At 59.5% G+C, this 21,596-nt stretch overlaps 1 protein-coding gene across 18 annotated transcripts in view; it reads right to left on the reverse strand.

The window, feature by feature from the left end:
• Positions 1-21,596, reverse strand: part of NRXN2 (neurexin 2) — a 110,206-nt gene that overhangs the window by 33,043 nt on the left and 55,567 nt on the right. For 9 of the 18 annotated variants that reach the window (XM_070783017.1, XM_070783019.1, XM_070783016.1 and 6 more), the window contains 8 exons: positions 20,321-20,707; positions 19,958-20,161; positions 14,060-14,086; positions 12,293-12,412; positions 11,576-11,957; positions 10,765-10,955; positions 8,715-8,888; positions 8,278-8,397 (listed from right to left, as the gene is read on the reverse strand). In XM_070783017.1, coding sequence (XP_070639118.1) covers positions 8,278-8,397; positions 8,715-8,888; positions 10,765-10,955; positions 11,576-11,957; positions 12,293-12,412; positions 14,060-14,086; positions 19,958-20,161; positions 20,321-20,707 — 1,605 coding nt within the window. Of the gene's footprint in view, positions 1-2,895; positions 3,881-8,277; positions 8,398-8,714; positions 8,889-10,764; positions 10,956-11,575; positions 11,958-12,292; positions 12,413-14,059; positions 14,087-19,957; positions 20,162-20,320; positions 20,708-21,596 lie in introns of those variants that run through there. The other 9 variants (XM_070783026.1, XM_070783014.1, XM_070783011.1 and 6 more) reach the window with 4 other exon arrangements.

Below are 21,596 nucleotides of genomic sequence, written 5' to 3' on the forward strand. Positions count from 1 at the left end.
AGTGGAGATGCAGGTGCAGAAACAGCAGCTCCTCACCGTGGGGAAGCCCAGCAAGGAAAGGTGTCCTCTGGCCTGGATGGGTCTCCCAAGCTGGCTCTGCCTCTTGCCAAGCCTGGGTCCCAGCAGAAGCCGGCCCCTGGACCTCACCCCACAGTGGAGGTGTGCAGAGGTGGGGTTCGGCCATGGCCGCTGGCCTCTTCCTCCTCTTCTCTCTGTCCTTGGGCCCTCCTCCTTCCTCTCACTTGCCTGACCCTTCATGGCCTCCTCCACTCAGTCTTCCCATCCCCTCCCCTCACTGCCCTGCAGTGCCTTCCAGCTCCTCTGCTTCCAAGGGGCCCTCCAGTTCCTCTGCTTCCAGGGGGCCCTGGGCAGCCTGTGGCCCTCTTTGGGCTGTTTCTCTCCTCCGCACAAGGGGGTGGCTGCCTCTGAGGCCTCCCAATGCCAGCATTCCATAGGATCCCACCCCCAACACCCCCCAAGTTCTTTCCTCCATTGTCTCTCCCTTCCCTCCCCAGCTCTTTGCACCCTGACACCAGCTCCTTCACTGAACCTTCCTCTGGCACTTCAGTTCCAATCTGCCCAGCTCCCCTGGGCCAGCCCCCCTCCATCCCCTGCCTCTTTGACCTCCTCTCCTTGTCACCCCACAGAGATCTTCCCTGATGGCCTTTCTTCTCTCATCCTTTACTGCCTCTCCTCACTCAGAAAGACCATGTCCTATCTGGGTCTCTCTGGGGACTGAGCCTCGATGGACCTGGAGGGGACAATAAAGAGGATGGAGAAAGGAAAGGAGGGCCAGATTGCTCGTGGTGAGAACAGGGGAGTTAAAATCAGGAGCAGGGGTATGGGGGGCGGTGAGTGCAGGAGAAGAGCCTGGAGAGCATGGCATGGAGATGACCCCAGCTGGGACAGAGGTTAGCCAGGAACACTCTCCTGGGCAAGAAGAAGAAAGGAATGAGAAAGGATGTTGGATGAGGCTGCTCCTGGGAACTGGATGAAGAGAAAGCAGAGGCATGAAAAAGATAAAGATAATCTAAGAAAAAAAAGGAAGGGGGAGAGAAAAGAGGCGGAAAGCTTGAAAGTGGTATGGGGGAACAAAGACTGGGAAGCAAGAAAGGACAGGTGAAGAACAGTGATGAGGAGGCAGAGATGCGTGCAGAAATGGGGACCATGAGGGCACAGATGGGAAGTGAAGATACGGGCATGAAAGATGAGGAAGGGACAAAAAGGGAGTCAAGAAAATGAGAGGGGACGGATGGGCAGAAATGGAAGTGATACAGAAATTAGAGACAACAAGGTACAGAGTGCGAACTGGTGAAGGCACAAGGATGGAAGCATGGAGATGTCAGAGTGCCAGGATGGAAGGCAACAGAGGCACAGAGAGGGAAGTGACGGGAGGACAGGTATAGGAGGTGATGAGAGCACAGCAATGAGGGCTGAGATGGGGACCAAAGATGGAAGGTGATGAAGTATACAGATGGGAAGCAATGGAGGTATGGAGGTGGGAGGTGATGTACCATATGGGAGGTGAGAGAGGTATAGAAATGGAGGTGATGGTGGTACCCTGTGGGAACTGATGACAAGGTACAGAGATGGGAGGTAATGTGGAGAACAGAGAAGGAAGTGGACTAAAATGGGAGGTGATGGGATCTCTGGGACAGCAGGTAACAGGAGCTTTGAGATGAAATGTGAAAGAGAGACTGAGATGGGAAATATGGGACCTGACATGGAGATGAAATAAAATGTGAAGAGGGAGAGACCCAGGAGGCCTGGGATTGGAAGTCATGGGGACGCAGTAATGGGAAGTGTTGGGGGCACAGAGAATACGGAAGACAGAGATAGAAGGCAGCAGGTACAGAGATGGGAGGAGGGGCTTGCGGTGAATCTTAGGGGTCTAAGGCAAGAAGTGGTGAAGGGACTGGGCTGGGAGGTAAAAAAAAAAAGGCAGAAACTAGAAGTGCTAGAGGTTAGAAACGAAAGGTGATGGGGTCTGAGAGGGAAGGCGAAGTCAACGCTGACAAGGAAGGTTACAGCAGGGGGGAGACACCGAGCTAAGCGGTGACAGTGTAAAGTGGGAGAGGACTGACCTGAGAGGCGATGGGCAGACTGGGGTGGGGGACAGAAATTCAAACAGTGGGGAGTGGGAGATGCGAGGGTCAGAGGTGCAGCTAGGCAGAAATGAAGAGATATGGAGAGGAAAAACCAGAGGTGAAGGGATGAGGCTGGGAAAGGATGGGACAGTGGAGCAAGCTGATTGCTTGGGAGGCGGTGGAAGGACAGGAATGGGGGAAAGACAGGACAGGGGCTGCAGGAACAGAGGTGAAATCGCCAGATACAAGGAGGTGAAAGAGGCGGTGATGGGACACATCTGAGGAGGGGTGATAGATGGGACAGAGGTGAGAGGTTGGTGGGGGACCGACAAGGAGATAACGGGCACGGAGAGGCTGGGCCAGGAAGGTGACAGTGGCCGAGGAGGAGGGAAGCCAGATGGAGGAATGATAAGGGGCAGGGATGGAGGTGGTGAAGACGAAGAGAAACGGGGAAGGGAGAGCAGGGCAGAGCGGATGAACGGCCAGATAGGGAGGGGGTGAGGGGGCCTACACAGAAGGGTGGTAACACCCCGGAGACAGGGATTCGGAGGTGAAGGGGAGGCAAGCAACGAAAGTGAATAGAGATGAGGGATAAATGGACGGGGTGAGGGGATGCTGCTGGAGAGGAGAGGGTGGGGCTGAGGTGCTGGTGGAGCCCAACATGGGAGGTGAGGGGGCGCGGGCCCGCAGAGCGGAGGGGCCGGGCCTCTGCGCGCACCGGCTGGGGTGCGGCCCGCGGGGGCCAGGGCCGCGCGCAAGGGAGGCCCCGGGGGCCGGCCGGCCGGCCGGTATCGGCAGCGCCACTTACCGTGCCCGCCGCGGGTGAGGAAGGGCATGCGGTTGATGGCGATGGGCACGGTGCCGTGCTTGCTGTGGAAGTGGTGGACGTGGTGGGTGGTGCTGAGGCTGGAGGAGACCCGGGCCCCCTCGGCCGCCCCCAACAGCAGCAGCAGCAGCAGCAGCAGTAGCGGCAGCAGAGGTGGCGGCGGCGGCGGCGGCAGGGGCCCGGCCAGGGAGGGGGGGCGGCGCGGGCACCCCCCCAGCCCGCTCCCCCCGGGGGGCATTTCGGCCCGGGGGCGGCACCCTCACAGCCCCATGGCTGGGGGCGGGGACGCGGGACCGAGTAGCCCCGCGAAGCCCCCCTCCGGCTCCGAGCCCCGGGAGGGGGGTAGGGGGTTGAAATGAAGGAAAATCAGAGCCCAAGCCTCGGTCCGGAGCCAATGAAATCAAGTGGATACCGCCGGGGAATCCGGGGTCCGCGGAGCGGCAACGCCAAGGTCCAGGACGCCTGGGTCCATCGCGAGGAGCTAAGGGTCCCCCCGCATCCCGGCGGGGTTGGAGCGGCACAGAGGGCCGTCAGAAACCCGGGGGAGCGCCCGGGGGAGGGGGCATGGTGCCGGGTGGAGAGATAGGGGAGGCGCGGGGGCCAAGCAGGGAGGGGAGAGCGGGGAAATCCTGCGGAAAAACCGAGCCGGGGAGGGGGGACTGGAGGAGAGAAGCAGGAGACCGATGGAGACTAGGGCCCGCCGCGCCGCGGCTGCCGCTGCCGCTGCCGCCCGACGGAGGCCGGCGGGGAAGGAGGGAGCGGCCGTGGAGCGGGGGGGGGCGGGAGAAGGGGGAAGGAAAGCAAATCCGGGTGAGGGGGGAATGAGGGGAGAGGAGGGGAGAGGAGAGGAGGGGAGCGGGGCTGAGCGGAGGGAAGGCGCGAGCCTGCGAGATTCCAGCGGAGAGATGGAGGCAGCGGAGTGTTGCTGCAGAGGCTGAGAGGGCTGGAACGGAGAGGGAGGGAGAGAGGAGGGGTGGAGAGGGGAGGGGAGGGGGAGCGCGGGCGGAGGAGGGGGCAGGGCGGAGGGACCCGAGCGGCTCCCGATCTGCGGGCGGCGCTGGGCAGCTCCGCCGCGCGGCACCTGGCTAGCCGGCTCAGCGCTCGCCTCTCCTCTGCGCGCGCCCCACCCCTCCCCCACGCCCGGGTGCGCGCACCCCTTCCGCCCCCTCCGGAGAAGGGGCCCTGCTGAATAATTGAACAGAACTGAGGCTAGCCGGAGAGGCCGCTCTCTTCCACCTCCTCCCACCACCCCCCACCCCGGGCCCGGACGAGCCCCAATAGTGCTCGAGGGCCCAGTGCGCAGAGATGTGGCTACCACCACCTCTGCACGCACCCCTCGGAACACACGTGCACGCTAGGATGTGGACGGGCTCGGGTATGGAGACACCCACGTGCCCATACAGGCACCAGTGCGCGCGCACGCACACAGGCTCAGACACAGACATTGCATACATGTGCTCCCAGACACCCGGCACACGAACTCACACCCAACCGAGTGTGTACACATGCTCACACACATACGTGTTTGGTCACAGGCAATGAATGAACAGCCAGCATACACACGGACACCCCCACCTCCAGGTCACCCTCCAAGAACAGGGTCACCCATATGCAAACAATGCACCCGGAGCCTCAGAGGTGCTCAGAGTTAAGACACCACACACACAGTCCCTCCACACCTCCTCAGACGGGTGCTTCCCCCACCCGCGGCAACCCTCCTGGACACCTCCAATCCTTCCAGTCCACTTCCTCTGCCCCTCCCCCCATATGCCAACCTCCCCGTCTTGGGTGGGGAGGGGGCGATTCCAGGATAACTATCCACTGAGTGTTCCACTTGGGACAAAACCCTTTCTGAGCCACTTATGTCCTGCTGAGGAAGCCATTCTCCTTCTAGGGGGCCTCTCCACTGAGACCTGCCCCTCAGACTTGGCGGCACTTCTGGGAAGTAAGAGCAAGGAGGCTTTCATCCCTTCATCTGGATGCCACCTCTGCACTGACATCAACCTGAGTTCTGCTTGGACGGGGTCTTGCTGGGGGTGGCGGTAGGGGTGTGGGGAGGCCGAATGTAGATGAGGAAGAGAGGGAGGGAGGGAATGATGAACCTGGAAGGAGACAGACAAGGAGAGGCGAAGAAAGGGCAAAAGGGGAGAGGGGCAGGGCAGGGGCTGGCTTCTGCTTATTATCCAGCATTCCGTTTTGGAGCAAAACCTGTCACCAGGAGCCCTGAAAGAGCTTCACCCAGCTCCTGGATGCATTCAGGACCCGAGACAGCTCCTCTGCCCCAGCTGCCACCTTCCCCAACTTATTAGATGCCAATGCCCCATTTGGTCCCCAGCCTTTCAGAGGGAAGAAAGGAGTCCTCAGAGGCACCCAGAAAGAAGTGTCCAGGTGGTGTGTGGCCCCACGAGGGAGGAGAGTTTGCAAGCTAGGGAGCACGGCTTCCTGCCCTCTCTTCCTGTGCCCACTCTTGGCCCTGGCTCTGGGATAGAGACTGACAGAGCTCTGAGCAGGCAGAAAATGTATGGTCCCGGAGGGAGGGAGGGAGGAGCCGGTGGCGAGAGGAGAGGAAGGGAAACCGCCTAGAGGCCAATCAATACTAGTGAGTGGGAAGTGGAGAGAGCCGGAGGGGGTGACACTGGCGAGCGAGGTGGGGATAGAGAGGGTAAAAAAGAAGGGAGAGACAGAGGTGTGCGGGAGATCAATAGAGGCTGCGGAGACCAGCAGAGCGGCTAGGGAGATGAGAAACAGACAAGGGCAGAGATGGGGAAGAACCCATTGCCTGGGAGAGCCCGCGGACAGGCTTCGGGAGGTGGAGCTGGAGCTGCCCAGGGAAGCGCTGTCCAGACCTCAGCCCTGGGGCTTCAGGCCCTGCCAGGAAGCAGGCCTCCGTCCAGCTTCCTTCCTCTCTCATTTCATATTCTCTTTTTTATTTTCTCTCCGTTTTCCTTTCTCTCACCCTGACAATGACTTCTCTCCCTCTGATCTCCTACCTTCCCAGGGCAGACTCCTGAGCCTCACAATGGTGCCTTCACCCCCAGGAGGAATCCCCATGTCCCAGATGGAGAAACTGAGGCCACACGTAGGGAAAGACTGTCCTGAAGGTTGACTCCTCCTCATCCCAGTCTTTTCATCACCAGACAGCTCCACACCCCAGGCCCAACCCTCTGAGGATGCCTGGGCCATCCCCACCCCCTCCATCTCTTCAGGCACAAGGGCCCTTGATACCCAGGGTGCCTCCAGGGCTATCACACTTGGGGTGAAGTAGACAGGCATCTGGGCCAGGTTCCTACTTGACCTTGTGTATCAGTGGAGCCCCCAGAAGACCCGTCATAGAGACAGCACGAGCATCAAACAGCCAAGCCTGGAGAATCAGGAGGAGGCACAACTTCAAGAGAAAAGGGGTTGAGATCTCAAAGGCACCCCCAGGGCCAGTGTTCAGAGGCTCCCAGATTGCACCCACCTTGTCTTTACCTCCAAGGCTCTGCTCGGGCTCTGCCACCATTCACACAGACCAGTGCTCGGGGACAGTCACACTTCCCAAGAGGCCCCTGTTCCCCAGCCCCAACTCTCCCTGCCTCCCACCTGCCTGGAACCCAGGGAAGTCGTTCCACTCTCTCTTCCCACCCCTGCTGAAAGATGGCTTGACTCCCTAAACTCACATCCATCTCTCCACTCCCTCCCAAAAGGCTCCATCACGTGGGAGTGCAGTAGTGAAGATGGGCAGCGCTCTTCTCCATCCTGACCCCCTGCGGCCATGGCAAGAAATGCCCACCATCTGTGGCACCGCCTCCACCTCCACCACCCCGGGACTAAACCTTAAGAACACCCAGGTTCCAGCCGCACCCCGCCCCCAGCGCCCTGTGATTAAGGGCATGGATGTGCCTGTTACTGAGGCCTCAGTGTCCTTAGCAACTAAATCAGACAGCTGGTCTCCATCTTACGGTCTTCTCTGAGGACAAATTAAAAGGACTTTGTAAGCCGTGAAACACGAAACAGTCAGTAGGGATAGTTACTATTAAACAGCAAAGTTACCACCATCCCCAGATCGCCTGCGCAAAGCGGGAATGAGCTGGAGAGAAAGAGGCCCAGCCCCAGCCCGTCCTTATTCCCCGATAGGCAGGACTGGAGCGGCCCTGAGCTGGCCGGCGTCTGCGGGCTTTGGCAGGTACAGAGAGTGGTAGGACCGGACAGGATGTGGAGGTACCCAGGGACGGGCCCGCCTCAGAACACCAGAACACTCATGGAGATGAAGGGAACGCTCATGGAGATGGAGGGGGCATTCTTACAAAGAAGGAAAAATCAAGAGCCCAATCCTAGAAACCAGTCGGTTATGCTTCCCTTAAGAAACTCAGGACTCTGCCCGATGACTAAGGCTCCACAGTGTGGCATGGAGGCAAAGGCACTGACCCCTGTTCTCAGCCCAGATCTGCTATTCACTCTGGAAATCCACCAACTCCTCCAGGCCTCAGGGTCCATGTTTGCAAAGTGAAGTGCGTGTGTCTTTTTTCAGGCAGCTGGCGTGTCGTGTCCCTGATCTCTCAGCCCAGCTACCCCCAAGGAAGACCATTCAGGTGACACCTAAAGAGGCCACAGGCTGCCCAGCCTCCCCTCAAGCAGGAGGTTGTCTCTCCCTCATGCCTGCCCCACTGCCCTCTCTCAGCCAAGTACTAACCAGCTGCCGGCCACCGACCATGTGGGACTGGAAACTGCTGCTGAAGCCCTCTCTGGGAAGGGGCCTCAAACAATATGCAAGTTGGCAGCAGATGCCCAGCCAGGGAGGAGAAGAACTAGGTGAGGACACGAGGGAGTGTCCTTGTGGATCCAAGGGACACCCTGCAGCTGGGTGGAACTACACCATGGCTGGCCTCCAGGGAAGCCAGCTGTCCGGAGACCTGGCCTCCTGGGAGTCTCCTGAGCCTGCTTCTGGGGGTGTAGTCCTATTCTGGCCAGGAAATAATGGGTTTCCACTGCACACTTCAAAGACACCAGGGGCAAGGGGGTACAGGTCAGCAACCGCCCCACCAGTCCTGTGCGACAGAGGTACGACACTTGAGACCATGGCCAGCGTCAGGACAGTGACAGAGGCTGACACATCTTTGGGGAGGGGTGAGGGGAGCAGTGTCCCACCAGCTCAGAAGGAAGAGGAGAGGCTGTCTAGCAACCATCACCCCCGACACACAGGTGTCAGGAGTCCTGCAAAGGCCCGAGAAGGGATTCCAGGAGGCAACAGCAGCCAGTAGCTCCCCTCCATCTCGCTCATGACAAGAAGGGACGGGAAGGAAGCAAGCAGCATGGCTCTGAGAGACCCTCCCTCCTCCCGGGGCCTCCCCCCAACACCTCCAGCCCTCCCAGTCCTGCACTCACGGTCATTGCAGATGGGGCCTCCGTAGGAGGTCATGGTGCAGTCGCAGGTAAAGCCGTCCCACTGCTGCAAGCAGACGCCCTGGTTGGCACAAGACTCTTCGGTGCAGGTGGTGCTGGGGCCTGGAAGAGGCAGGAAGAGGGAACACCCCCCCGCTCAGCCAAGCCCCCTCCCGCCCCAGGAGTTACGGAAGCTTTGGGACCAGGCCAGAAGCCCTCCCTCAGTTCTGCCGAGCAGGAAGGGCCAAGAATTCATGGGGGTGGGAGTGGGGGAGTTCAATGACAGCTGGTCTTGGCGGGAGGCAGCAGGGAGGACAAGTGACCTGACTCTCCCCACACCCTGTCCCAGCGCAGTGGCAGCAGGCTCCATCGAGGCCACTCGGCCCCCCAGTCTGCCGGCGCCCCACAGGGTCACACCTAACTCCTGCACCCACACTCACCATCACAGCCCCTCTCCACCTGCCCGATGCGGTGCAGGGCGTCGGCGATGAGGTCAGGGAGGCGCCCATTGAGGTCCACCGAGGCCAGGCAGCCCTGAAAGCCATCCCGAGAGGCCACCAGCTTGGGCAGGTTGTTGAACATGTTCTTGCTCAGACCGCCAATGTACAGCTCCCCTGTAAAGGGAGTGGGGTCAGAGCTCGGATCCCGGTCCCCAGATCCCCAGGTCCCTCCCAGGACATCAGCCTCCAGTGTCGGGTCCCGCAGCCCCACACGGTCTCATCCGGACTCCAGCTTCCTCTCTGAGGGGCAGATGCCCACCCCCACCCTTCCTTCTTCCTTCTCCACTTCTCCATCTGTCTGCTCCCCTCCCAGAGACGCCCAGATGCCCGGGGAGGGGAGAGGGAAGCAGCTGGAGGAACCTGCTCCGTGCTCTCTCCCACACATCTGATGCCAGTTCCGGCCCGTAATCAGGGCCTTTCATAGCTGTGCATCCTGGTCCCTTCCACCCTCGCTCCCTCCCTTCCAAAGTCTCCCATCCCCAGAATTCCTCCAGGCCTCTGCCAGGCTCTCCCAACTCTGGGTTTTCTGCTGGGGGTTCTAAGCCCGGCACCTTCCAACAGCTAGGGCTTAGACTGGGGATTCTGGGTGACACTGGCAAGAAGTCCTCCTCAGGGACACTGGTCCTCCACATCACTGCCTGGCCACAAGGACCTCAACTCCCTGGAAGTCCTGGCCGGCCCATGGCAGAGCTCCAGCAAAACATGATGGGTCAACCCTGCTGCCCCTGCTGGGAACTCAGTGCAAACCAAGACCAGCCCAGACCACCCCTGGGTTTGCTGCCACTGCAAATTACTTGAGACACATCGCCCCCTTCTGGCAGCAGGGAGAACTGGCAGCACTATGCCATCGGTTCTAGGGGCTTCCTCCATGGCTCAGAAGTAAAGAATCTGCCTGCCACACAGGAGACCCACAAGATGCAGGTTCGATCCCTGGATGGGGAAGATCCCCTGGAGGAGGAAATGGCAACCCACTCCAGTATTCTTGTCTGAAAAACCCCATGGACAGAGGAGCCTGGAGGGCTACAGTCCAAAGGGTCGCCAAGAGTTGTACCCAACTGAATGTCTGAGCACCGGCGCAGGATCTGACCAAGCTTCTGGTTCCAACTCCATGGCCCACTCACTCTGTGACCTCAGGCAAATCACATAGCTTCTTGGAGCTTCCATTGCTGCCTCAAGAGGAGGGTGGATTCCAGAGTCTCTAGGAACCCTCCCCACGCTGGGACAGTCTGAGTCACAGTGACACCAGGGATCCCTAAGGGACTGGGGGCTGCTCTGGGCGTGAGAGTGGCTCACATTGCCCCAGTGGGCTCTGGAGAAGCCACAGGCCTCGTCCTCATTCCTGTTGTTTCAAGTCCCTGGATCTCTATGCTCATCCCCCTCTTCTCTCGTCTCTGATGCACCACTGTTCTAGGGGCAGGCAGTGATGGCCCCACTAACTGCTAAAGAAGCCCCGGGGAATGGGGGACCTTCGTATGATGCTGACCCCACCAGGGAGGCCTGGGTCCAAACCAGTGCCCAGACTAGTCCCGCCAGTGCCCAAGGAATACGACCAGGGCAGCACGTGGGGACCTGGAGACTGTTCCTCCTTCCTCCCCTCATCACAGCCCCCTCCCAGCCCAGCAGGGACACTGCTCTCTCTCCGGCCCCCAGCATGGCAGACTTCTCAACCCTGGAGGGCCAAGAGATCTTCAGAAGGCCCGGCTGCCTTCTCCTAGCTCTAGGGTGAGGCCACCAAACTCCCTGTGAGACACATCCTGCAGGCAGGCTTTCAGTGTTGAGAGGGCAGCCTCGCAGGAGAGCTGAGCAGAACTTTGACAGGAAGATGTCAGGCTAGACACACTGGAAAATGGGAAAGAGCGAGGGAAACTGTGGGCAGGGGCAGGACAGAATCACGCAAGAGAAAGAGCATCCCAGGCCGGGGGTGATCTTGCTGGGGCCAAGGGGGTATCTGGGCTAGGGCCAGGCCTCCTCCAGAGGCCCCAGGCCCCACCTTTGAGATCGAGGTTTCGGGCGCCATTGGAGTGCTGCGTGACAGTGCGGGAGTCAATCTTGAGCGTGTGCACGTTGCCCGGGTCCCTGGACACCACCACGTTGTGCCACTGGTTGTCATTGACTGGTTTGTCTGAGTTCCCCTTCATCAAGGACGGGCCATTCCCCAGGTCAAACACGTAGTGGATGTACCTGCCCCACAGTAGGGAGGAGACACTGGGTCAAGGTGGGGGCTGGGAAGGCGGGGTAAGGAGGAGCTACAGCTGCAGGGTGGGGGTTGGGCTGGAAGCTGCAGGAAGAAGGGGCAGAGAGGGAGACCTCATAGTGGAAGGACCCAAACCAACAACACGGGGACTCAGTTGTGAGGTCCCATTGTGGGGGATGTGGGGAGAGAGGCCACAGAGGACCTGGATCCTGGGACAGGCTCCGAAGAGAAGCTCATGGAGGGATAGCTTTGTGGAGGCAGTAGGGTCCTCTGGGCAGGGACAAAGCTGCTCTAGGGTGGGGGCCTCTTAGGCCAGAGAGGTCACGGGAACCCAGCCCTGCCTTCTGTCTGTAGTAGGGCTGGATGGCCTGAGCCAGGACAGTGAATGGAGCACAGATATGACTGAGAAACCCGTGGCAAGGAAGTAATTGGGGGGTGACCAGGGTGGAAGAGAGGGTGCCGCTTCTCCGTCTTGGCTGGTAGCGGGGGGACCTGTGGTCTGTGGGGACTGGACATCTTAGCCAGTGGCTGAGGGAGCTGCCTCTTGGTCATGGCGGGGACAGGGGCGACCACGTCCTTGACAGCGGTGCAGAGCCCAGCACCTCACCCCTTGACCAGCTCGATGACAATGAAGTCGTTGCCATTGCCTGAGTTGAACAGGAGGAGCCCGTCGGGGGCTGTGGTCTTGAACTGGAAGAAGAGGTGCATGGAGGCATAAGCTTGGAGTGTGGCGAGCGCCAGGTAGCTGCTGCGACTCTTGAAGGTGACAGGATCGGCCACGATGGCACGCAGGCCAAAGCGAGCATTGAGCTCACAGTAGGTGATGTCCCCGTCCTTGCACTGGTCCATGTAGGGCTGGCCGTTAAACACCAGCCCACTCAGGTGCCCGATGAAGTTGGAGGGCACCACGGAGATGAAGCGCCGCTCCGTCATGATGCCCGTCTCAATGTTGTGGAACTCCAGCCGCGTGTGGGCCCCTGCCATCTGTCCTGCTCAGCACAGGAGACAGAGATGGGGACATGGCTTTGGGGCCCAGACTGTAGGATCATTTCTGGGGCTGGGTCTTGGGTCCCCAGGAGCCTCCCCTCCACTCAAGGGCCACATGGGAAGGATATCAGCAAAGCCCCTACAGGCGCTGGCAGCACACCCAGCTCCTGGGTCTGGGGGACCTGTGGGACTCTTTGGGCCAACAGGCTTGCAGGGCAATGCTGCCTTTGGGGAGCTGAAATGGCCCCTGGGGTCCAGGAGCCCATGACATGCCACCCCTAAGGGAGAAATGGCACCCAGGCAGGGGTCACCAAGAACAGGGCTGCAGACTACCTACCCTCCACGGTCACGTTGTCCACCGACAGCTGCAGGCTCTTGCCCCGTCGCACCACCCTCACTGTGTGCCACTCATTGTCATTGAGCTTGTGCCCCGCAAAGAGCGTCTCAGGGCCTTTACCTGCGGCACCAAGGGGGGAGTCAGCTCAGCACATCCTCCTGCCCTCATGTGGCTGCTTCAAGTGCCACCCCGGGCACACAGCCTCACCTCTGCACACACCCACGCACACAGGTACACCACACACACATGTGCACACACACAGAGCCTCCACACACACCCAGTCATAAACACAGACGCACTCGGTATCGTAACCCTAACTCCCCAGGGTGGCATTGGAAAAGAACACGGAGTGAGTGAATAGTGCGGTGCCTTCGGAGTTGTGCCCTAAGGCCCTGCACCTGGAGACTCACACCTACGACCAGCATACTCAGCCCACCTCTCCTCAGGACCTTCCGTGTCAGTGTGTGTAGCCCGCAGCTGAATTCCCAGCCTATACACATAGGCCTCAAACTTTCAAGAGCCCTACCACGCACCCAAATGTGAAGTGCACCTACCGCCTCACGGCTGTCCATGAGCACTCCACACACAAACACACACACAGCTCCCCCATCTAGAGCAGCGGTCCTCAACATTTGGGCACCAGGGACCAGCTTCTTGGAAGACAATTTCTCCCTGGACCAGGACGGGTGGAGGATGAGATGGGGATGATTCAAGTGCATTACATTAATTGGGCACTTTATTTCTAATCTAGTGCCACCATGGATCTGACAGGAGGCACCGGTCCGTGGCACAGAGGTTGGGGATCCCTGATCTAGAGGGACCCAGTGTGACTTTTCTGCACACGCCTAGTTAATTCCACACACCCGGACATACACATCACGTACACAGCACGGCCAGCATGGCCAGAAAGCGGAATGTCTTTTTTTGGAATTACGGCCATTTATTCAAGACCTGGATGAACCGCTCCCAAGACTAAAAACGTTTAGCTTTAGAACGGTGCTGCAGGCCATTTGCGGCACCCCTCAAGATTCGTCCTGGGCCCCCCACCCCAGTGCTCTCACCAGCAGGGCAGGGCTCACCACGCATGCGCACATCTGTCCAACTACACACAGAGCCGAGCTAAGTACACTCTTTCTGCCTGTGGCTGCCGCGTCCTTGGGCTCTTAAGTGACCTCAGGGCACACCAGGCAGAAACACACTCAGAGACGAGGGTTGAATCCAGCCACACTGGGAGCTCAGAAATGTCCCCACCCGCTCTCACCCCTTTTGAGAGCCTCCGAGAGCGCCCCCGTTTGGCAGAATCTCACCCCCAAACAGGGGCCGTGAAGGGCTGAACTTCCGGGCTCACCGCCCACTCACCGGCAGCCCTAATCTTCTCTCCCGCGTGCCTCGACCTCCCCCTTGTGGCCACCTCGAGATACAGCGGGATAGCCCAGCCCCTCTTCGTCTCCTTCCTGCCCTCCTGCTGTAGGCGCCATCCCAAGCCCCTACCCTCCAGAGCGTTTGAGACTTGAAGTTTCTGGCCCTTCCTATCCTAGTCTCAGTGAGCATGCTGACCCCAGACCTCCACCGACTCCCCCCTCTTCAGCTTCGTTTGGTTCGTTCTGCCCTCCACAAGCACACCCCTCCACACACACCCACTGCCCAAGCTCCGCACAAGCCTGCGATGACGCCGTCTCCTCCCCTGCCCCCGCACCCCTCCCCAACCCCAATGTCCAGAATCCCAGGCCCCCAGGGGCTCTGCAGAAGAAGAGGGAAGCCACTTACTGGGTGCGCAGCCGACGCGCAGGCAGTCTGGGGGGGCCATGGGGCGGGCAGAGGGGGAGGGGAGACAAAAAGGCAGAACAAGTTTTTTTTTTTTACATCCTTCACAGGGAGGGGTATCTGCAGGCAGGGGTTCCCCCCAGGGCCACTTTCCGGGGACCACGCGTGCTCAGGTGCCTTCTCCCCTTCTTCAGTCGGCCCCCTCCCCCTCTTTCCCCCAAACTGGGAGGCAGGGCAACCGGTGATGGGAAGAAGGCTGACATCTCCCTTCTTGGAGAAGCCCGGGCCTCTCACATCTGAGGGAGATGGGCACCTTGGGAATCCCAGTCGTACAGGGGATCACTGGGGGGCTGAGGGCTTGACCAACCCCACATCTCCCCATCTCTGAGAGGGAGACAGGCGAGGAGGGCCAGAGCCCCTGCTCCCCCAGCTCTGGGACAACTCCCCGCTCAGAGCCCAGGCTGTCACACATCATCCCCGTGTCCCCTGGGCTCTGAGCTAAATGGAGGGGTCTGCCCCAGGGCCCCCTTCCCGCGGCCATACACCTCCCAAAGCCCCAGGGGGCTAGCACCACCCCTACAGGAACCTTCTTGCTACCCTTCCTAATCTGGAGGGTACCAGGCTGTCCCTGGGAACCAGGGTGCTCTTCACCCTGAACAGGAACTAGCATTATTCCCTTTTCCTAGGCAAGGGCCAGAGGTTCACACATGAGGACACTGAGGCCCCATGTGACTTCGGAGGTCTTCAGGGACAAGCAGGCGCCCTCGGCGAAGCCTCCTGCCCCTCCCAAGCCCCAGCACTGTTGTCCTCCAAGTCCAGGCTCAGAGAGCCCTGGGTACTCAGAAAGCACACTTGTCTACGCGGACCTGCAGCTGGAGCCCTGGGGCCTCTGGCCACGCCCCTGGTGGGACACATTACCCACAAGACATGAGTCCACCAGCCTCACGAGAACACAGAGCACTAGAGTCCTGTGACGGGGTCTTTGGACGCCTGTCCTGCTCCATCAGACCCAGACAGTAGAGGGCAGGAGGCGGCAGAAATGCTGGGTCCTAATCCCGTCAAGTGACTGTGGACAATTCTCTTCTCTCCCAGCCCCAGCTTCCCTCCCTGTGAGCTGAGGGGCTTGAACAAACAACCCTGACCTGGAAACAAGAACCAAGTGTCCAATGGGCCAGCTCTACCTCTCAGGGAGGGGCACTTTCCAGGCCCCTCTTAGCAGCAGTGTATCCTGCCATCCTCTGTCTCCTCTTGGAATGGGCTCTGCCCACAACCCCAAGGCCCAGGAGGCAAAGTGGGGTGGGGTCATCTGGCATCCCCCTAAGCCCCTGAAGGTTCCTGCAGTGGAGGTAGATTCCCCTGTGGCTCTGGGGGCATGGGCTCCGCGGGCAGTACGGCTGAGCCCCACACGCGTCGTCAACCACAGCAGAAGAGTGGGGGGAGCAGCCGGGACCTGAAGCCACAGCCTGGCACCAAGGGAGGGGCAGAAGGAGGTCAAGGGGCAGATCTGGGGCAAGTCACAGGGAGAGGAAGGAGGTGGAGAGGGTACAGAGAGAAAAGAGGAAGAAAGGGGGAGCTGGACGGAGGGGGTTGGGGAGGATGTCGGGGTGAGGGCAGGGTGCCAGGCCTGGACTCAGGTCACGGGGGCTCTCTCAGGGCCAGCAGAGTCTTCACCAATGAAGGGTCCAAAAAAGAAAAAAGGGAGCTGGAAGGGCAGGCCGATCCCCTTTTGGAGAAAAGACCTAGGGAGGAGCATAGTTCTGCCCCTCCCAAGCATGGAGGCTCCAGGAAGGGGGTTCCGTCTGTCCAGAGAAGAGGTGTTAGCTCCAGGCCCACCCTTGAAGTGACCCCACCCCAAGGAGCACCCCTCCAGTGGGACTGGAGGGGAGCAAACTCCCCTTGAAGATGAGCACCCAGGAGGCAGCCAGCACTGTCCAGAGGAAAGCCAGCAACTACGGGTAAGTGGGAGAGACTGCCCTCTGGTGGCCGCACCTCCCAGAGCACAGCTCAGGGAGATTTAACTGCTACCCTGATAACTAGAAACCTGCGCCTCAAGTTCAGCAAACGGGCAGAAGTGATTGGTGTGCACAGACCCACCAAGGCCCTGGCTGGGCCTAGAGACCAGGATGATGGTATGAATGTGTGATAAGACAGGTGGAAAAAAGTCATCTGTATGGAAAGGAACTCCGGAAAAGAAGCCAGGCTCCGCTTTCTGCATCCCACCTGCTCCCCCATCCACACCCTGCAAATTGGAGGTGGGGGAGAGGGGACCGGAGCTCCTTGCAAAGAGCCTCAGGAGCCCATTGGCTGGAATCTTGGAGGCGACACTGCAGAGTGGCAGCGTGCACTGGGCACAGCCCTCGTTCAGAGTCGTCTGCCCAGCAGCTCAGCCTCAAAAGAGCTCAAGAGCCTCTTAAAAGAGCCCCGTGGAAACAAGGTACCACCCTGTGGGAACAAGGCACCGCCCCATGGTCTCAGAGATTAAAGGGCTTTGGAATGTAACGTGCATTAAGCCTGGCTTACAACATGAGCAAGAGTCAGACTTGCTGTGTACAGCTGGAGACAGCAGAACTAAGTTCACAAGTGGGGATTTCAGAAGAGGAGGCTGCTACCAGGGAAGAACGACCCAGTGATGAGAGTGGCCATCTCAGAGGTGGGGTGCTCTTGACACAGAAGTCATCTGAACAGAGGTGGAGAGCCTCCCGTCGGCAGGGGGAGGCATGGCAGATACACACATGCGGGCCGGCTGAAGGAGGTGACTTCTAAGGGCCCCTCCAGCTTGGAGATTCTTCAGTTACAATTCACCCTTCGTGTCAGCCTCACTGGCAACTGCGACAGCCGACAGGCACATAGCAGGGAAAGGCAACCCCAGGTGGGTGACAAGAGGCAGGCCATGCTGGGTGCTGGCCTCAGAGGCCATGCCCAAGGTAGAGGGAACCCAGGAACCCAGATCACACTGGAACAGGGTGACGAATCAGGGCCTCCGGGAACAGAGACCAACCACCCTGTTCAGGGCCCGTAGACAGCAGAGCTCCAGGAACTGGCTCAGGGTCGGCAGACACAGTGGAAGCCAGGGCAGGAGGCGTGATCCGCTCCTGGGGCTCCCTGCCTGGACAGGGGCAGCAGCCCCAGGCCCTCCTGGCCCTCTCCGGCCCAGCAAACACCCAGGCACCTGAGACTGGCTCTGAACGCCTCCTCCCACCACGTGGTCACCAGCTCCACTCTCTTCGGGACCAAGTCTGCGTTAATCCAGTGAGCACTGACGAGCTGCCTGCAGGAGCCTGGCTTCCCTGCCGAAGAGATGAGACCACGAGGCCGCAGACCAAGCCTGCCAGGCCCTCAGGGTAGCAAGCAGACCGGGGATCAGGATGGGGATCGTGAGGTGGGGCCAGACGGGGTCAAGGGATGTGGAGGCGAGTCCCAGGCCTGGCTTTAAGCTTCGGTCCCTGTCCCAGTATGACTTCCCTTCCCTTGGCTGAGTCAGTCTCTATGTGTGCCGTGCATCATATAATGTTGTCACTTCCACGCTTCTACTTAAGCCTCAAAACAACCACAGAAAGGAGGCAGAGTGAGGATTCTTATCCCCATTTTACAGACAAAGAAACAGAGGCTTAGAAAGGGGGATATGACTTACCCAGCAGTCTAGGAGACCAGGACTAGAACCCAGATCTTCTGGTCCCCAGCCCAGTATTCTTCCCATCATAGCTGGAGGCTTGGTGGCAGGGTGTGGACCACCTGTGTGTCTGTGTGGTTCACACAACAGCCACACACCTCCCTGTATGCACATCACTTGGTATTTGTGGACAGATGTGACTGTACCAAGCATTTGGTCACAGCTTGTCATGAGCCGCTAGAGACAGCATCTCTGTGGATGGAGGTGGATGCAGCAGGGAGTAAGAGGTGGGTGGGAGCATTGTCCTGCTGGCCACCTTGTCCCTTAACTTCTAAGAACATATGTGGCACAGAAAGAAAAGCATGTCCATGAGAAGGAGCGAGGGCCTGAGGGTGAAATGTCCCCAGGGCCCACCAGAGTCCATTTCCCTGGCCAAGGCTGCTGCCTCCTGTCTCATCTCAAGGGACCCATGGTTCTTCGCAGGGAAACTAAGACAGTCCAGGTGGAGGAAGAAGCATCTGCCTTCCCTGCAAATGGAAGCCCCAGATGTCCCCTGCAGTGTCCCCACCAAGTACAGAGCTGCGTGTTCACTACACAGGGAACACACATGTTCCAGGGCAAAGGGTACCTGACCCTGGGCACACAGACCTGGGTACACAGACCTGGGCAGTCTGAGAAGCACAGGGCCACTCACGGTGTCCTGGGCTGGTGTCTTCCTCCTATGACCCTCTCAGGGGTGCCAGGGGACTCTGTACAGACCCGTGGGACGCTGGCAAAGGGTGTCTCCCATCCTGCTTTGCCCTGCTACCCACACCCACTCTGTAGGCTGTGATCGTGGTTAGAAACAGAGCTTTAGGGAGCCCTAAAGTTCCCCACCTCCAAGGCCCCCGCCTCACTCTTTGTCCCAGGAGCACAAAGGCAAGGTGGCCCAAAGGGGAAAGGATACAGTGTAAATGTGTTAGCGAGGGAATGGGTCCCCAAAAGGCCACAGTCTGTCCCCCAAACGCCCTGGAGACCAATGTTAGGGTGAGACTCCTGGTGAATATTTTAAGCTCAGAGCTCTGTCTTCTCCCCAGCTGAGGATTCTAATCTGCTCAGAGGAGCCTAACTTCTCCTCCAGATCCAGGACACAACAAGCCACCCCAGAGACCTGAATCTTCCCATGTGACAGGCCCTTGGGTGCTCCACCTCCATATGCCCAAAGGGTAGTCTGAAAGGGACAAATGTGACCCAGCCTGGGCAGCTTAGGGCCTCTAGCTGCCAAGCTTGCCCTGACTGAGAGCTCCATGACCCTGGGACCTCGCCTTGGGGTCCTGGGGTCACTACCGTCACCCCAGGTTAGGAACACATTGGCACTAAGACGTGGCCCGTAAGTGACAGCCGAACGAGTGGCCTCGCTGTTTTCCTTTGACTCTGCTGAAGCCACACAGTCTCCCAGGCCTGGTGGTACTGCCCACATGGATGCTCCAGGGAGTGCCAGGTGAAGTGGAGCCACGCCTGCTCTGGGCGGGGCAGAGGCATCAAGCCATCAGGTGACAAGGGTCTTGATACTCCTCACCCCCCAGCTCTGTCAGAAACCAAGAGGAAGCACTGAACCTCAGCAAATCAGCTGGGTTTGAGTCCAGGCTCCTCCCTGATCGTCACTAGCTTTGTGATGCTGGTACGTCAGTATGTGGCATTCCCAGTCTATAAAATCCGGGCAGCTATGGGGACTCACGTGAAAGCAGACACGGGGAAGATGACATGTCTCAATGGGACCCCTTGTGCACCTACATGCACACACGCTTGCACACGCACACACACAGACATGGCTCTTTAAATTCAGAGCAGACGACAGCGGCTGTGTGGGGGGCCGGGTCCTTCTGTCTCTGGATCTGCTGAGGCAGGGAGCCGGGCTGAACACCAGTAGGCGTCTGCAAGCCTTCGCGAATGAATGAACCAAGGTATGAGCAAGCGGATGAGTTGACAGCGAGGCATGAACTACCTCCTTACGTGTGTGCGCTGAACAGACGCCTCCAAGCCCCAGGAGTGCCCTGGGAGGGTGACTATCACACGCCAGACACAGTCGGGTCCCCTCCCCACGGTTCTGCCGAGCGTGAGGCATCTACCTACACTATGCGTCCTCTCTGAGAGGAAGTTCTTGCGTAGGGGGGGGCGGGGCTCAGACCTGGGCTGGCACCTCCCATCGCCCATCTCTCACTGGAGCAACCACCAAGCTTCTCCAGACAGAGGGGGTGGGGGGTGAGAGGCAGGGTCGGGGAAGGGGCCCGGGGCACGGGCAGAGCGGTTACCGAGGTTGACAGTGAGCTTCATCTGGCCCCCGTCCAGCTCCAGGCGCAGGGTGTCCGCGGACTCCCTGGAGGTGGTGGCCATCATAAGCCCGTAGGCCCGCTGGGACATGAAGCGCAGGGACACGTCCTCCGCCTCCGTGTGCATGGCGTTCGGCAGCATGATCTTCATGTACATAGAGCCGTCGTAGCTCAGGACCGTAGCCTCTGCCCCAGGAGTAGGGGGAGGGAGAAGGGGGGGACAGGCAGGGGCCAGAGAAGCGAGAGAGAAGACCAAGACAATCAATACAGGGCTGGCAGGCCCAGGGATGGTCCTCGATGGGGCACAGGGACGGGCAGGGGCACAGGCGTGCAGACCAGCCTCACCTCTCTCACAGACCCGCCCCAGGAAGCCGGTCCCGACGCAGTCACAGACGAAGCGGTTCCAGCCCTCCCGGCAGGCGCCCCCGTTGCGGCAGGGAGCGGAGGCACACTGCTTCAGAGTCTCCCGGGAGCAGAAGGGGGCCACGCCCACAGCCCCCTGCGCCTCGGCCAGGCCCCGGAGGTCTCGGCTCCGCCCGTCTATGAAGAGGTCCCGCACGCAGCCCACGTAGCCAGCCCGCAGCGCTGCGGTCCACACCTCCGGGGGCAGGGGCAGGTCCACCCGCCCACCTTCAGGGAGACCGCCTAGGTACAGCTCGCTCTCCAGGTCCAGGATCTCGCTCTCTCCCGTGGCCAAGAAAGGCGTGCTGCGGCTGTTCACCGAGATGGAGCCTGCGGATCGGATGGAGGGAGAGTGTAGGCCTCAGTGGAGAAGGCAGGACCAAGAGACGTCCCAGGAGAAAAAAGGATGCTCTGCCCTCGCACCCTGGCAGCCCTGGGCTGCAAACATTGCTTAAGGAAGCCCCCAAGTTCAGAAACCCGTGTGAGCCGCCAGAGCCCAGCTGCAGTGTGCGGTGGGCCTGTCTAGAGGCCTTCTTCCCATTTGAGCAAGTCCTCAGAGGATGTACCAGAAGTGGACATGCCCCCAAAGGGCTGGATCATTGACATGTCCTTCCCCCAGCCAACCCCTCAGACCAGGAGTCAGAGGCAGAGACCCCCAAGGAGGCTGAAAGACTTGAATCCAAAGAGTTTCCCGCTAACATTTATTGGGCTTTTATGACTGTATACCAGGCACTTGGGCTTCCCAGGTGGTGCCAGTGGTAAAGAACCCACCTACCAATGCAGGAGTCGCAGGTTTGATACCAGGATCAGGAAGATCTCCTGGAGGAAGGCATGGCAACCCGCTCCAGTATTCTTGCCTGGAGAATCCACATGGATAGAGGAGTCTGGGCTACAGGTCGCAAAGAGTCAGACACAACTGAAGCGACTTAGCATGCACAGCATACACTTGCACGCATGCGTGCTAAGTAGCTTCAGTCGTGTCCGACTCTTGAGACCCTATGGTAGCACTTCACGTATATTATATCACTTAAATCTCATGGTAACCCTAAGGAACTGATCCTTTACAATCCCACTTGGAAATGGCAAATGAGGATTAGAGAGACTAGGGAAGCTGCCTAAAGTGCCACCACAGTTAAGGACCAGAGCCAAAGTACCACCCAGGTGGCAGGATTCCAGAGCCTGCATCCCCCACCCCTGGACCTGGAGTCCCTGTGTGGCT

The sequence above is a fragment of the Bos indicus genome, chromosome 29 (genome assembly GCF_029378745.1).
Source record: "Bos indicus isolate NIAB-ARS_2022 breed Sahiwal x Tharparkar chromosome 29, NIAB-ARS_B.indTharparkar_mat_pri_1.0, whole genome shotgun sequence".
Classification (NCBI taxonomy): Eukaryota; Metazoa; Chordata; class Mammalia; order Artiodactyla; family Bovidae; genus Bos; species Bos indicus.